The 16,538-nt window shown below is 30.6% G+C and overlaps 2 protein-coding genes across 2 annotated transcripts; both read left to right on the plus strand.

Annotated features, from left to right (window-relative positions):
- The first annotated feature begins 6,065 nt into the window (after positions 1-6,065).
- LOC107647712 (F-box protein At5g07610-like) lies at positions 6,066-7,280 on the plus strand. The gene has a single exon (XM_016351765.1). The coding sequence runs from the start codon at positions 6,066-6,068 to the stop codon at positions 7,278-7,280; it is 1,215 nt and encodes a 404-aa protein (XP_016207251.1).
- Positions 7,281-13,209: 5,929 nt separating this feature from the next.
- Positions 13,210-14,421, plus strand: LOC107647713 (F-box protein At5g07610-like). The gene has a single exon (XM_088491179.1). It carries the CDS (start codon positions 13,210-13,212, stop codon positions 14,419-14,421), a length of 1,212 nt encoding a protein of 403 aa, XP_088347305.1.
- The last annotated feature ends 2,117 nt before the right edge of the window (positions 14,422-16,538 follow it).

Below are 16,538 nucleotides of genomic sequence, written 5' to 3' on the forward strand. Positions count from 1 at the left end.
GACAGCCAGAATGGATGGTGCCCCTGGACAAGACGCACCTTAAAATACTCCCATTTAAAACCATGAAAAGAATCCTCAAATAAACCAAAAATACGGCGATGAGGCTGAGCCCGGAAGGACATATACCCCTTCTTATGCTTCCCCTCCTTAGTCGGAAGAGTGCATAAGAAAAGAAAAAGAAAAACAGGAACGGAAGCCGGAAGGTCGAGATACCGGCACACCAACTCAAACGACCGCACAGCAGCCCAGCTGTTCGGGTGAAGTTGAGACGGTGCCACGGAACACCGACTCAACAGATCCTGAACAAACGGCGAGAAGGGAAGTCGCACGCCAAGCCGAGTGAACATCGACTCGTAAACCCACATCCAATCCGGAACGGTGGGAGAATGCAGATTCAAGTAACAAACGCGCTCGTCGGCATCCGGGAGGACGAGCTCATACCGCCCCTCCTCATCACCACCGCCACAGATGGCCGCCTGATCACGGAGCCGTTGAAGGTCGCCCTCCGTCATCCGCGACGGAACGCCCCATACATCACTAGTCACCCAACCATAACGATTGGGAACGCCCCTGGAAGGGGCTACTGGAGCCCTCACACCCTCATTTCTCCGCCGTTGCATACCTAAAACAGGGAGGAGCACCACCATCAGCCTGCTAACCCTAGACAGAAGCAAGACAGAAACCTACACACCACTACCAAACCAACGCGGCGGTACACCGCCATCACCGAACGAATACGACGGTGCTCGACCCCTCCAAAAACTCAAACAACCACCCCCCCAAAAGAGACTAGTTCAACGCAAAACTAAAAACAGGCAGAACAATGCATGGCAAAAAATAGAGCAGCATTCACAAAATAACAGGAAAAGAATAAACGAAACGCGCTAACCTGGAAATGCAGAAAGAACACTTGAGGAAGCTTGAAAAGCAGAAGCAGCAAGCAAAAACCAAAAAACGAAAGACCACAGAGAAAGGAAGGGACTTTCTGTTCAGAGAGAGATTCTTCAGAAGAGAATGGAAAAAGGAAAAAGAAAGGGAAGTGAGCGAGGGAACTGAAATAAAAATCCAAAACGGTTTCAAAGAGAGGGGTGAACTAACACAATTACCCCTAGGAACAGATAAAGCTAGTAGGGGTAGAAAAGGGAAAACGTCCCTTCACATTTAATGACCCTCCCTCGAAAAAAGAAACTGATAAAGCATCGAAGAACGCAACAGACACGGCAGAAGCGGAGGAGTCTCGTCAAACCAAGAAACGGTCAGACGAGCCCCCCAGCGAAACCGGAACCAAGGCACCGACCTCCCTCCAGAAAACAAACGAACTCCCAAGACGAACCGAAGCCCACGGACAGGCATCGCGCCTTTCAAGCGACGGACCGACCTTGTTCGCTCCCCCGCTGCGGGGGCAACTGTTACGGATCCGGCCCACCATCCCGGATCCAAGACCGAACCCAACACCGGTTCCCCGGGTCCGACCCGTTCCTCACTTCTAGAAGGCCCGAAAACGGCATTCTCAGACTCCTAACCGACTTTCGAATTCAAACGTCCCCTTTATCTTAGCCAAATAAGATAAGATAAGATATTCTCCATCACCTATAAATAGAGGACTCAGGCCCCTCCAGGTATTCATTCATTCCACACACTTTCTACCTCTCAGATCCATTCTGACTTGAGCGTCGGAGTGTCTTTGCAGGTACCACCCCCCATCGCCCCAGTCAAGTGATCCGGCATCCGCCTCGACCCGCAGGTTCCCGATCCATCTCTCAACTCGTACCAGAGACATCTTGTACATTTACCAATTATGTTACGTGTACACCAAAATCAGCCACTAGTATAAAATACATGTTAAAATATAAATTAAACCACACATATATTTATATACAAATATATTGGTGGTTGATTTTAGTGGCTGATCAAGTTAGAATCAAGTTCATGTGTGAATGGTTTAGTTCTATGTCAATCAAATTTGGATTAAGTGATTTATTCTTTATCACCTACAAAAGGAAACACTTATTTGTCATTGAAAATTAGTAATGACAAAGGTAATAAAACTTTTTAGTCCTCAACTATTTTTTCTCTTTTTTTAAAATCTCTCCCTCGTATGGTTCTTGCTTCACTATTTCACTATTTAACTCTCTAAATTTGAACAAAATTTTTGTCAATTTACCTCACTACAGTCGCATCCTCCAAACTCAAACAAAAAGTTAACAAAAAACAACTTCACAATCCAAGTGAATTTATTAAAAAAAAAATGAAAATCAAACATATGCAGTTGAAATGGCAACCTATAAGAGTAGTATAACCACACACCAAAAAAAAAGAGGAAGTAACATAGTTATTATTCATGATGCTAACATTCAATCTGTGATGTATAATTCAATAGTACATTCAGTAATAGTTTCCGTCTTTAGAGCAATCAGACCTATACGAACCAGCAACTGACTTCTACTTCAGGATATCCAGCAACTTTAATGGCAACCCTCCAATTTGTGCACTCAATCGTCCTCCTTCTTCCTGATTGTTGACTATTATTCATGATTATTAAAATTGGCTATCAGTCTAAAATACATGTTAAAATATAAATACACATTAAAAATAATTTAAACTAAATATGTATTTATACACAACTATATTAATGATTAATTTTAGTAACTATTTCAGTGTGTAAATAATATTTTTGGATTTAGAAGAATATTAGTTATAACTAATTTTTATTAAAAATGATATGAGTATTTGAGTATGTTTTTGTTTTACGGTGTTGCTCAGCTTAATATTAGTCAAAAATTAATTTATTATAAATTTAGAGTTTATTTAAAAATTTATTATTGATTAATAAATTATTATATGTACAAAATAATATACAGACATTCGATACTTATTTAATGAATGAGTGAATTTAATGAATGAGTGAAGTAATCACTCGACCAACTTAAATTCATTGATATTTGATTATTTTATTTGACAAAAAATATTTTTAGTACTCATTCTGGATATATAGTATTAACTTTTCAAACCCAACCAGTTGTAATATATTAGGTATATTAATTTTCATTCTATTTTTAATTTTATCTTATCCAAATTAATTATAAGCTTCTTTTATTTATAGAATTTGTTTGGATATTATTAAATTGTTAAAAAATATAATTTATAGATGATCATATCATAAAAATTTAATTTTTAAATTTATCATTTGAAATATTATTTGAGTAGATACATTTAATTGAATAACGCTATAAATTTTTCATATTTAAAATACGTAATATTATATAACTAAATTATTTTAATAATTAAATTTCAGTTGGTTCAATAATTTAAAGATTAATTAAAAAAAAATTAGTTAAATAAAAGGAAAAAAATAAAAGCATAAAATAAAAAAAATTAATTAAACTACTATCCATTTGTTAAGAATTCGCATTGTATGAGTGAAAGACACAATGCATTAAAGGAAAATTTTTAAATGCGACTAGATATTTTTATGACGATAGAGACTTACCTGCAATCGATTTTACATGAAATTATTTTTGGATGGATGATACGTATTATCATTTGGTTTTAAAAAAAATAGATTTATTTTATACAAATAATTTAATTAAAAAATAATTGATATAGCTATGATGTTATATTTTTTATTGTATTTTATTTTAAAAATAAATTAATTAATTTAAATTGAAAAATTATAATTAATTATTTATTATATAATTTTTTTAACCAAAATTATAATTAAAAATTATTAAAAAAATAAAATTATCTAATATATTGGACCAACTCAATATTAATTAGGTTTTTTTATTATAAAATAAAAAATAATAATTCTAAAAAAATCATGTTATTTTTTAGGATTTAATTTTTTTTACTGTGTTTTCATAAAGTTTGTACAAAATTCAACTATCATATTGACTAAATTTATTTATTTACGCAAAGTTTGTTTATGGACTCAGCAAACTTGTTTACGTTTTAATACGATTTGAATTGTATTAGTATATTTTTATTTTTTAATCAATTTAATTTTATTTAAATAATTAGAATTTTAAATTAAAAAATTTGTATTAGTTTGTAATTTAAAATTTAAATAGATATAATTTAAATTAAGGACAATTTACATAAATAAATTGTTTGCCCTTCAAAGTTACGCAATTGTATTCTTTCAAATATGAATACGCAAATATATTGTTTCATATATCTATAGAAACTGCAAACAGCAAATTAGACCAAAATACGTAGTGAGTACTAAACTATATAAATTAAAACTATTTTTTATTGTCTTTATCCCTGTATGGCTGTATAGCTGTATCTTTGTTTTTCTTCCTTTAAAAGTCGCTTCATTCTTAATTTTTTATGTAAGCTATATGAATGCAAAAAATATATACTCCATTTACTTTCAATCTATCTTTAACTGTACCTTAATCTAGTATAAATAAATATCTCTTATACGGCCACAAATTGTTAAAAGATTATAACTATTTTTTTTATAATTATCATTAAAATAAGGAGTTTTTGGCATGATTAATTATGAGTCCTTTTTATCTTACAATTTTTTAGAGATAAAAAAATAAAAGTAATACATAATTAATTTAATAAATAAAAAAAATACAGAAACATAAAAAAATTAATAAAAGTAGATAAAGACATGAAAAAGAAAATAAAATAAGAAAGAAGACGAAGTAATTAAAAATTATGCGTAGAATAAAAAAGTAATCGCAATCTGAATGACAAAAGTTAATTGATAATTTATTTTTTTGACCATTTTTAAAATAAAAAGTTATATCAATAACTTTTTATTAATAGGATTAAGATGGAAAAGCGAAAATTAGACACCAAACTTTTCTATTTTCTTTGTATATTATTATAGATATATTATTATAGATTATAATTTTATTATAAAACCAAAAAATATTTTTTCATTCGTCCAATTTCTAACGACTACAATTATTTAGCTTATACTCGTCATATTAAATTAAAAAAATATATAAATCTTTTAACATAAAGTCTAATTTACTAATTAAATAAATTAAATTAAAATATATGAAATTAAATTGAATTCTTTAACAAACTATTATCACAAGATATTGTTCATATTTATGAAAACCGTATTGAATTAGTCGCTTTAATTAGATTAACTGAAAATTGATTAAAACAAAAAAATTATTATAAATAAATCTATTAAAAACCAGTAAAAAGATTAATGATCTTATTTAAAATAATATTTTTATAATATATTATTTATTATATTTATTCTACTATAATTAGTTATCAATTAAACCTTTAAATGTGTAACATAATTTTGATTTAATGATTGGTTTGTTTTTGATAACTATAATATTTTCAATGTATGAAGACTTGAAGAGTGCGTTTTGAGAAATGGTACAAGTATTTGACTTTTTTTTCTACAGTATCCCTCATTCTCATTTTTTTATCTATATTAATTATAAATTTCTTTTACTTATTAGAATTTATTTGGATGTCATTAAATAATTAAAAAATATATTGTTTATTTTTTTGACAAATAAAAGTACAAAAAATATTCTTTTAAAATATTTTTTATTTTTTTTAAAATATATTAACATAATAAATAAATAAAAAATATTTTATATTATTATACTAAACATAATTGATAAATAAATAATATTTTTATATAAAATATTCAAATATTAAATTATTTTTATTTTAAAAAATATTTTTCAAAAGTTCATCCAAAAAAATTTTAGTCGTTTTATTTCATTACTTTTTCTATTTAAAATACATTTTTATTTCATTGTTGTTGTTATTTATTTCATATAATATTTTATTTTTTTAAAATTTTTTAAATAAATTATTTAAATCTTTATATATTCTACTACTAATCTAAATATAAATTTAAACTACATTTATAGACTATATAATATTCAATAAAATCTCTAAGATATTAAAAAAAAATATAACTATCTTTTAAATTTATTATATAAAAAATTAAAAAGTTATCTACTTATCTTGCTTAGCTGCTTATCTTATCTGGGATTGAGATATATATATACCGTAACACACTCCTCGAACATTGAAAGAGCCTAAACACAGAGTTAATTTCTTCTTCAATGGAAGTCATTGAAGGAAGCGATGCCTTACTCACTGAAATCCTTGTTCGTCTCCCCCTTAGAGATGTCATAACCTTCAAACGTGTCTCCAAGCGGTGGCTCTCTCTCATCTCTGAGCCTTACTTCTCTCGCCGCCGCGCCACCGTCCAAGGAACAAGATTCTCCGGTTTGATCGTAGATCCCGACGCCGTCAATCCTCAACATCGTGAATTAACATTCTTCTACTTCAATAAGAAGATTCGTAGACCGTGCCGCCGCCGGCGCATATTCTGTCCCAAAGTTCCCGATGATTGTTCATCTATGTTACAGTCTTGCAACGGCTTGATGCTTCTCCGCGGATTCGGTGACACCTTTATCTATAATCCCACCACCGGAGACAAGAAACGCTTGCTCTCACCCTTTCCATTGTTTGATAAATCACCTTCCCCGGAGTACTCTCTGGCTTTTGATCCGTTACGATTTCTCGGTTATAAGCTGATCTGCATCTTCCGTGGCAAGTCTTCAAAGGAAGACGGTTACCAAACCATGATTTACTCCTCGGAATCCGGTGCCTGGAAGCAATGCGGTTCTTCCTTCTCGGCTCCCTTAGACATGGATCTTGCACATGGTGTTTATTTCAAGGACTCAGTTTTTTACTGGATCGGTAACAAAAGCAAAACGACGCTGCGTTTTGATCTGAAAACAGAGTGCGTGAAGGATGACATGCCTCCTTTGCCTCCGGCGCCTCAAGATCTTAATATTGATGGCTCTAGTTACTTGGATGACTTGAAACGTCCCTTAAAACTAGCTTATAATGGATATGGATACATTCTTGCACCTGCATGCGGTTACATGAATTTGGTTGGAGCTGACTTTGATTTCGGTATGCGCGTATTCCGGTTGAAGGAAGATGATTATTCTTCATCAAGGTCATGGGTTCTTATGCACAGCTTTGATCTTCGACGTACAACTCTTAAACGTGTTTTGAATACAGATCCTGCTGGAAACTACAGCATACTCCATCTCATTAAAGATGGTGAAGATGATGATGAGATGGCTTTGTTTGTGCAGATAGAAACAAAAGTTATTGCTCTGAGATTAAAGGATCATACCCGTTACGATGTGTTTGACTTTGACTTGAAAATACAAAAAAATCCCCGTCTTTATTATTCTTCTACAGGAGTTATGGGATGGTACAGAGCCTTTGAGTACGTTGAGAGCTTAGCTTGTCTTTAAACATAGATATTTTAGCTTTTGCTTTACTTTGATTTCATCTTGTGTAATACTTGATATTTAATAGATTTTAATTTTATTATTTATTTATACGTGGAAACTCACTTGCAGTCGACTGTAGGTGAAGTTGCTTCTGAATGGTTGACACGTGTTACTATATGGTTAAAAAAAATTGGTTTATTTTATACAAATGGTTTATTTAAAAAAATCGGTTTAAGTAGATCAAATAACTAGCTTTAAAATAATTTCAATTTTTTTTGCGTGTTATTCCTAAATTCCTAACAGATGAATTTGGTATGTTCTTCTTCTTCATTTTTATTGACTAATTTTTCTTTAAATTTATCTAAAACTTTTATTTATTTAATTTTCGTCAAATATATATGTATACAAATTGTTTGAAAAAGTAACATTTAGTATTCTGAAAAAGAAACAAAATTCACGTTTTTTTTATAGGAATGGCATAAATGGTATCATCTGTCCTTTTTGTTGTGTCTCTACTTTCTATCTTCTTGATGAGCTTTGTTTTGTTTCTCATAACTTACATTTAAATTAAACTGTAAAAATATTTTAATATGTTGCTTTTAAATTAAGCTGTAAATAAATTTTAAATTAAGCTTTAAAAATATGTTGCTTTTAAATTAAGCTGTAAATAAATTTTAAATTAAGCTTTAAAAATATGTTGAATTACAAATTTACCATTAAATTAAATTTTATGCAATCAATTAACTTTTATTTTACTAATAAATTATTTTCATGTAAATTATTGTTAATTTTTAATATTATTCTATAAATAAATTATTTTTTTAAGATAATAAGACGATAATTTACTTGTGATTTCATTGTCATGCACGTTTTTGTGTTTTTACTTACCAACTAGAATTTATTTTTAATGAAATTAGAATTTATTTTCAATAAAACAAAAATATCTAATCAAAATATTAATTTGGTCTCCTTAAATAATTGAACATAATATTATTAATTTTGTCTACAACAAAAATTTTTAATCAAATTTTTTAAAATAAAATCAACCCAAAAATAGAGAAAAAAAAGAACAACTAATGAAAATATTTATTTTGGCATTGCCATCAAGAATAGGATAGCCATAGAAAAAATCCAACCAAATAAAAAGGACCTAACTCATACAATTAAACTACCATCATCACAATAAACTATAACATCACCAACTAAAGAGACATGCAACAAATATGGAAGAGATCATGCCAAAATTTCAACTATGCTCATGTTATCAAATAGTCTACATTATACCATAATTACATTTTTGTCTTCTACCACATGAAATTGCGATGAATTATGTTGGCATTTATGATATCTTCCTTAGACTTGTAAAGAATTCATTTTTTCTTTCTTCATATTAACCAACTATGTTAAACACGATTCCCACAAAATCATTAACACCGAATTTCAAAGCTAATATTTTCTACGTATTCCAAATACATTTGAAATAATAAATTTAATTAAGAAATATAAATAAGAAGAACATACCTAATTGAAAGTTTGATATTAGTTTTGAAAGAGGGATTGGAAGAGAATGAACGTGTGAAAACGAAGAAGAAGGGAATAAAAGTAACCGTTTGGTCCAATTCAAATCGGTTTTTTTAAATAAACCATTTGTATAAAATAAACCGATTTTTTTTAAACCATATAGTAACACGTGTCAGCCATCCAGAAGCAACTTCACCTGCAGTCGACTGCAGGTGAGTTTCTGCCTTATTTATATTGTGCTGCATTTTTATTAAGAAATGGTAATATTTCAGAAACAGATTTTAAGAAATAACTAAAATCAAGAAAAAATCATCATTAAAAAGTATGAATGGAACAAAGGTCTTACAAGTAGAGGTGGCAATATGTACCCTACTCGTAGGTACGCAACCCGACCCCACCCGATCGGGTAGGGTTGCCAACCCGATCCGCAGCGGATAGGGTAGGGTGCGGGTAGAGTTCTCGTACGGGTCGGGTAGGATGCGGGTTAAGCCTCAACCCTACCCGACCAACCCGCACTCTATATATGTTTATGTTATATACTTATATAAAAATATGTTTTAAGTGGATGTTGAATCAAAGACCTCTCACTGAATGCAAAAGATCCTTAACCACTAAAAAAAATTATTAATTGATAATTTAATTTTTTTTTATATAAAAATCAATTCTATTTTAAATTATCATCAAGTTATATAATAATGTTGTATATTTTTTATAACTCGCGGGTAGGGTCGGGTACCCGCGGATTAAGAGCGGGTATGGTTAGGATTGGAATATTGTCAACCCGCGGGTAGGGTTAGGATTGAATCCAAACCCTACCCATTGCCACCCCCTACTTACAAGGTCAGCAAGTTGATCAGCTTCCCAAGTTCAGGTAGAACAACTCCAGAAAAATTGTTTGCTTCCAGCATCCTAATTAATGATTGAAAACTACCATTTCAGTGAATATTGAAAAAGGCACACTATATGAATGAATAGACTTAAAGCTCAAAACATACAGGTATGTGAGAGTAGTAATATTTCCTAGATGCTTTGGAATTTACCGACAAGCGATTCACAAGAAGAGAGCTGCATCATGTTATATGAAATATGTAATCAAATATAAGAACAATATGGAATTTGTCCTTTAAGTAAAGAAAACAGAGCATTGAAGAAAAAATAACCAAGTAAAATTCAATAACAAAATATCAGAGTCTTACTTATATAGTCCTAGAAATCCTTCATGCTTTGATAACCTTTTCAATGATTGATACACACGCAGATTATGAAATCCTGCTGTCCTTGTCTGCAGATTAAAAAAACAGATGCAAAATTATAATTAAAAAGAAATTGTTAAAGAGGAACATACATAAACCCATTTACAAAACAATGAGCATGCATAAGAATAGAAAACTCTCCTTGACAAATTAAAAGGAACTATTAGCCTCTCAAAGAAACTTGATGCAATGTAAGTTACATACAGGGATGAAAAATCAAGAACTTTTAAGTATCCAGCAAGAGCCACCATTACCAATGGAGTGGCAAAATCAAACTGAGACACTAAACAAGTGCAGTTACATAGTTAAGCCATAGCACCATGACAAACATTTTTTCTTTACAAACTTTACTTCTCTCCCCTTCCATTGTGCTCTTAGTAGTAAAGTCTAACTTCTAAGTCACACATACTTACCAATTGGACTGAATTTTCTTTTTAAAACTTTTAATGTGAGAAACTGAGAATTATTAATCTAAGGACTTATAAACTAATGAAAGTTAGGCCAAATTGAATATTGTTGGAACCCTATGTTGCTATCAAAGCAGTGGATGGAGCAGATAAGGTATGGTTGCACTTAGTTGAGCGAATGCAAAGCAAGAAGCCAATCAAACCTTGCAGCTTATTGACATCTCCCCTAATTACCAGTGTCTTGGGTCGAAGAGTCAATTTTGAATTTTCCCACAGCTAAAAAGTGAACAAAAAAGCAAAAACAAGCATCTCAGAAATTGCTAAGATGTCTATCCAATTTCTCAGTTTGCAGCAGCAGCTATGAATTCAGCTTCAATCTGAATCTGTAAGCTAACTTATTATGCAGAGTTGTTACGAAAATCCTTTTAGCATGCTAGATTCATATGCAATGAAAATCTATAATATGATCAAAGTTGTAAATTTGCACAATGAAAATCTGTAAGCTGAATACCGTGCACAATGAAGAAACACCATTCCAAATCCCTAGTATTCAGCTTCCACAATTCTAAAAAACCACATGCAACATGATTTTTAAGATTCTAAAAAAAAGAAAAAACGAAAGACTTGCAACAACAAATTCTACTTCCAGCAACAAAAAAATTTACCCTGTGATATGTTCAGCATCAAATTCTAGTTACGGCAACAAATTCTACTTCTACCAACAAATTCAATTATAATAACTTCCAGCAACAAAAACTTAAACTCCAATTCTCCAAATATGATTTCCAGCAAAACAAAATTAGCTGAATAATTATTTCAGCAACAACCTAAACTTTCAACAATTCAAGATATAATGCAATGAAATTGAAAAAGAAATAACAGGGTTTGTGCTACTTGACAAAAAATGGAAGAGTGCATGAAGCATTTTCTCTTCTTCGCCGTTACAAAGGGCCATGTCCCTCGTGTTTACACTAGCTGGGAGGAGGCCAATGAACAAGTTTCAAACTTCACTCATCCAGAGTTTCATTGTTTCAATAGCTATGAACAAGCCACATCATGTTATAAGTGATTTTTAACCGTTAATCTTAATTATATATATTATATATATTTTTTATAATTAAGATCAACTATTAAAAATCACTAAAACACACGACATACTTTAAAACTTTCCAAAATCTTTTACACAAAAAAATGCTGAAACATAAAAGTCACTTGTGGTTGGTACATGTCCTGCACTCCAACTTTGGCGAATAAAACCAATAGACACCTCTCACTCCCAGCTGTGTCCTGCAACTTTGACGGTTTGACCTGCAATGCCAGCTTTAACGAATCATACACTCCATATATATTCGAATGCACTTTTATTCATATCAATAATGTAATTAGTATAATTGTAATTTCGAATATTATTTTAGTCCAACCCGATCAATCTTACATACTGCTTTAAAGCGATTTAGTACAAGTAATATTGGATTGATTTTGTTGCTCATCTCTTCACTAAGCAGTTGTAGATTATTGTTTGGAATCATTTTCTTTTCCTAATCTTCTAAGTACCAAAGTTGGGGCTTGCTTGTAATTAACAAGGTGAAGTCTTCTAATTATGTTTTTTCAACTCTTGCATACAATACATGAAGTCTATACTTTTATTTATTACCATAAAATATTGTCAACAAATTTTTTTAACAAATCTTGATTCTTGAACTATTAAAATAGCATTTGACTATTTTTTCTACAGTATTTGACTATTTTTTTTCTTCTAATTAAGAATGCGTTTCGAGGAATGGTACAAGTATTTTGACTATTTTTTTTCTACAGTATTGCTCATTCTCATTCTATTTTTTTTTGTTTCATCTTATCCATGTTAATTAAAAATTTCTTTTACTTGTAGAATTTATTTGGATGTTATTAAGTTATTAAAAATATATTTTTTATTTTTTTTGACAAATAAAAGTATTAAAAGATATCATTTTAAAAGATTTTTTATTTTTTTTAAAATATTTTAACATAATAAATAAATAAAAAATATTTTTATATTATTATATTCAAATATAATTAATAAATAAATAATATTTTTATATGAGATATTCAAATATAAAATTATTTTTATTTTTTTAAAAATTAATAAAAATCACTTAAAATTTTTTTTTCAAAAGTTGATCCAAACAAATTTTAGTCGTTTTATTTCATTATTTTTTCTATTTAAAATACATTTTTATTCCGTTGTTGCTGTTATCATTTCATATAATATTTATTATTTTCTAAAATTTTTAAATAAATTATTTAAATTTTTATATATTTTACTGCTAATTGCTAAATATAAATATAAATTTAAATTACATTTATAGATAATATGATATTCAATAATATGATATGAAGACATATGATTAAATGCTTTTATTAACTTGCAACGTTTTTTAACAGAAAAAAGACCTTCGACAAAGCCATTAGGGAGTCAGAAATAAACGGATTCAGAACCAAGTTAACAACGGAATTATATGATTCAACTTTAAATTTTTTATTTTTAAAATTAACTAACTAATGAGTAATGAGATTGTTCGACCTTTTTAAATTTTGAACTTGAATATCTTAAAATCTCTAAGATATTAAAAAAAATGTATAACTATCTTTTCAATTCATTATATAAAAAATTAAAAAGTTATCTACTTATCTTGCTTAGCTGGTATCTTATCTGGGATTGAGATTATATAAACAGTAACACTCGTCGAACATTGAAAGCCATGAGCCACAACAGAGTTAATTTCTTCTTCAATGGAAGTAATTGAAGGAAGCGATGCCTTACTCACTGAAATCCTTGTTCGTCTTCCCCTCAGAGATGTCATAACCTTCAAACGTGTCTCCAAGCGGTGGCTCTCTCTCATCTCTGAGCCTTACTTCTCTCGCCGCCGCGCCACCGTCCAAGGAACAAGATTCTCCGGTTTGATCGTAGATCCCGACACCGTCAATCCTCAACATCGTGAATTAACATTCTTCTACTTCAATAAGAAGATTCGTAGACCGTGCCGCCGCCGGCGCATATTCTGTCCCAAAGTTCCCGATGATTGTTCATCTATGTTACAGTCTTGCAACGGCTTGATGCTTCTCCGCGGATTCGGTGACACCTTTATCTATAATCCCACCACCGGAGACAAGAAACGCTTGCTCTCACCCTTTCCATTGTTTGATAAATCACCTTCCCCGGAGTACTCTCTGGCTTTTGATCCGTTGCGATTTCTCGGTTATAAGCTGATCTGCATCTTCCGTGGCAAGTCTTCAAAGGAAGACGGTTACCAAACCATGATTTACTCCTCGGAATCCGGTGCCTGGAAGCAATGCGGTTCTTCCTTCTCGGCTCCCTTAGACATGGATCTTGCACATGGTGTTTATTTCAAGGACTCAGTTTACTGGATCGGTAACAAAAGCAAAACGACGCTGCGTTTTGATCTGAAAACAGAGTGCGTGAAGGATGACATGCCTCCTTTGCCTCCGGCGCCTCAAGATCTTAATATTGGTGGCTCTAGTTACTTGGATGACTTGAAACGTCCCTTAAAACTAGCTTATAATGGATATGGATACATTCTTGCACCTGCATGCGGTTACATGAATTTGGTTGGAGCTGACTTTGATTTCGGTATGCGCGTATTCCGGTTGAAGGAAGATGATTATTCTTCATCAAGGTCATGGGTTCTTATGCACAGCTTTGATCTTCGACGTACAACTCTTAAACGTGTTTTGAATACAGATCCTGCTGGAAACTACAGCATACTCCATCTCATTAAAGATGGTGAAGATGATGATGAGATGGCTTTGTTTGTGCAGATAGAAACAAAAGTTATTGCTCTGAGATTAAAGGATCATACCCGTTACGATGTGTTTGACTTTGACTTGAAAATACAAAAAAATCCCCGTCTTTATTATTCTTCTACAGGAGTTATGGGATGGTACAGAGCCTTTGAGTACGTTGAGAGCTTAGCTTGTCTTTAAACATAGATATTTTAGCTTTTGCTTTACTTTGATTTCATCTTGTGTAATACTTGATATTTAATAGATTTTAATTTTATTATTTATTTATAGGTGGAAACTCACCTGCAGTCGACTGTAGGTGAAGTTGCTTTTGAATGGTTGACACGTGTTACTATATGGTTAAAAAAAACTGGTTTATTTTATACAAATGGTTTATTTAAAAAAATCGGTTTAAGTAGATCAAATAACTAGCTTTAAAATAATTTCAATTTTTTCTGCGTGTTATTCCTAAATTCCTAACTGATGAATTTGGTATGTTCTTCTTTTTCATTTTTATTGACCAATTTTTCTTTAAATTTATCTAAAACTTTTATTTATTTAATTTTCGTCAAATATATATGTATACAAATTGTTTGAAAAAGTAACATTTAGTATTCTGAAAAAAACAAAAAAACAAAATTCACGTTTTTTTTTATAGAAATGGCATAAATGGTATCATCTGTCCTTTTTGTTGTGTCTCTACTTTCTATCTTCTTGATGAGCTTTGTTTTGTTTCTCATAACTTACATTTACAGTTGCTTTTAAATTAAGCTGTAAACAGATTTTAAATTAAGCTTTAAAAATATGTTCAATTACAAATTTACCATTAAATTAAATTTTATGCAATCAATTAACTTTTATTTTACTAATAAATTATTTTCATGTAAATTATTGTTGATTTTTTAATATTATTCTATAAATAAATTATTTTTTTAAGATAATAAGACGATAATTTACTTGCCTAAAAATTATGATTTCATTGTCATGCACGTTTTTGTGTTTTTACTTACCAACTAGAATTTATTTTTAATGAAATTAGAATTTATTTTCAATAAAACAAAAGTATCTAATCAAATTATTAATTTGGTCTCCTTAAATAATTGAACATAATATTATTAATTTGTCTACAACAAAAATTTTTAATCAAATTTTTTAAAATAAAATCAACCCAAAAATAGAGAAAAAAAAGAACAACTAATGAAAATATTTATTTTGGCATTGCCATCAAGAATAGGATAGCCATAGAAAAAATCCAACCAAATAAAAAGGACCTAACTCATACAATTAAACTATCATCATCACAATAAATTATAACATCACCAACTAAAGAGACATGCAACAAATATGGAAGAGATCATGCCAAAATTTCAACTATGCTCATGTTATCAAATAGTCTACATTATACCATAATTACATTTTTGTCTTCTATCACATGAAATTGCGATGAATTATGTTGGCATTTATGATATCTTCCTTAGACTTGTAAAGAATTCATTTTTTCTTTCTTCATATTAACCAACTATGTTAAACACGATTCCCACAAAATCATTAACACCGAATTTCAAAACTAATATTTTCTACGTATTCCAAATATATTTGAAATAATAAATTTGATTAAGAAATATAAATAAGAAGAACATACCTAATTAAAAGTTTGATATTAGTTCTGAAAAAGGGATTGGAAGAGAATGAACGTGTGAAAACAAAGAAGAAGGGAATAAAAGTAACCGTTTGGTCCAATTCAAATCGATTTTTTTTAAATAAATCATTTGTATAAAATAAACCGATTTTTTTTAAACCATATAGTAACACGTGTCAACCATCCAGAAGCAACTTCACCTGCAGTCGAGTTTCTGCCTTATTTATATTGTGCTGCATTTTTATTAAGAAATGGTAATATTTCATAAACAGATTTTAAGAAATAACTAAAATCAAGAAAAAATCATCATTAAAAAGTATGAATGGAACAAAGGTCTTACAAGTAGAGGTGGCAATATGTACCCTACTCGTAGGTACCCAACCCGACCCCACCCGATCGGGTAGAGTTGCCAACCCGATCCGCAGCGGATAGGGTAGGGTGCGGGTAGAGTTCTCGTGCGGGTCGGGTAGGGTGCGGGTTAAGCCTCAACCCTACCCGACCAACCCGCACTCTATATATGTTTATGTTATATACTTGTATAAAAATATGTTTTAAGTGGATGTTGAATCAAAGACCTCTCACTGAATGCAAAAGATCCTTAACCACTAAAAAAAATTATTAATTGATAATTTAATTTTTTTTTATATAAAAATCAATTCTATTTTAAATTATCATCAAG

The sequence above is a fragment of the Arachis ipaensis genome, chromosome B6 (assembly GCF_059453495.1).
Source record: "Arachis ipaensis isolate K30076 ecotype BB chromosome B6, ASM5945349v1, whole genome shotgun sequence".
NCBI classification, from domain to species: Eukaryota; Viridiplantae; Streptophyta; class Magnoliopsida; order Fabales; family Fabaceae; genus Arachis; species Arachis ipaensis.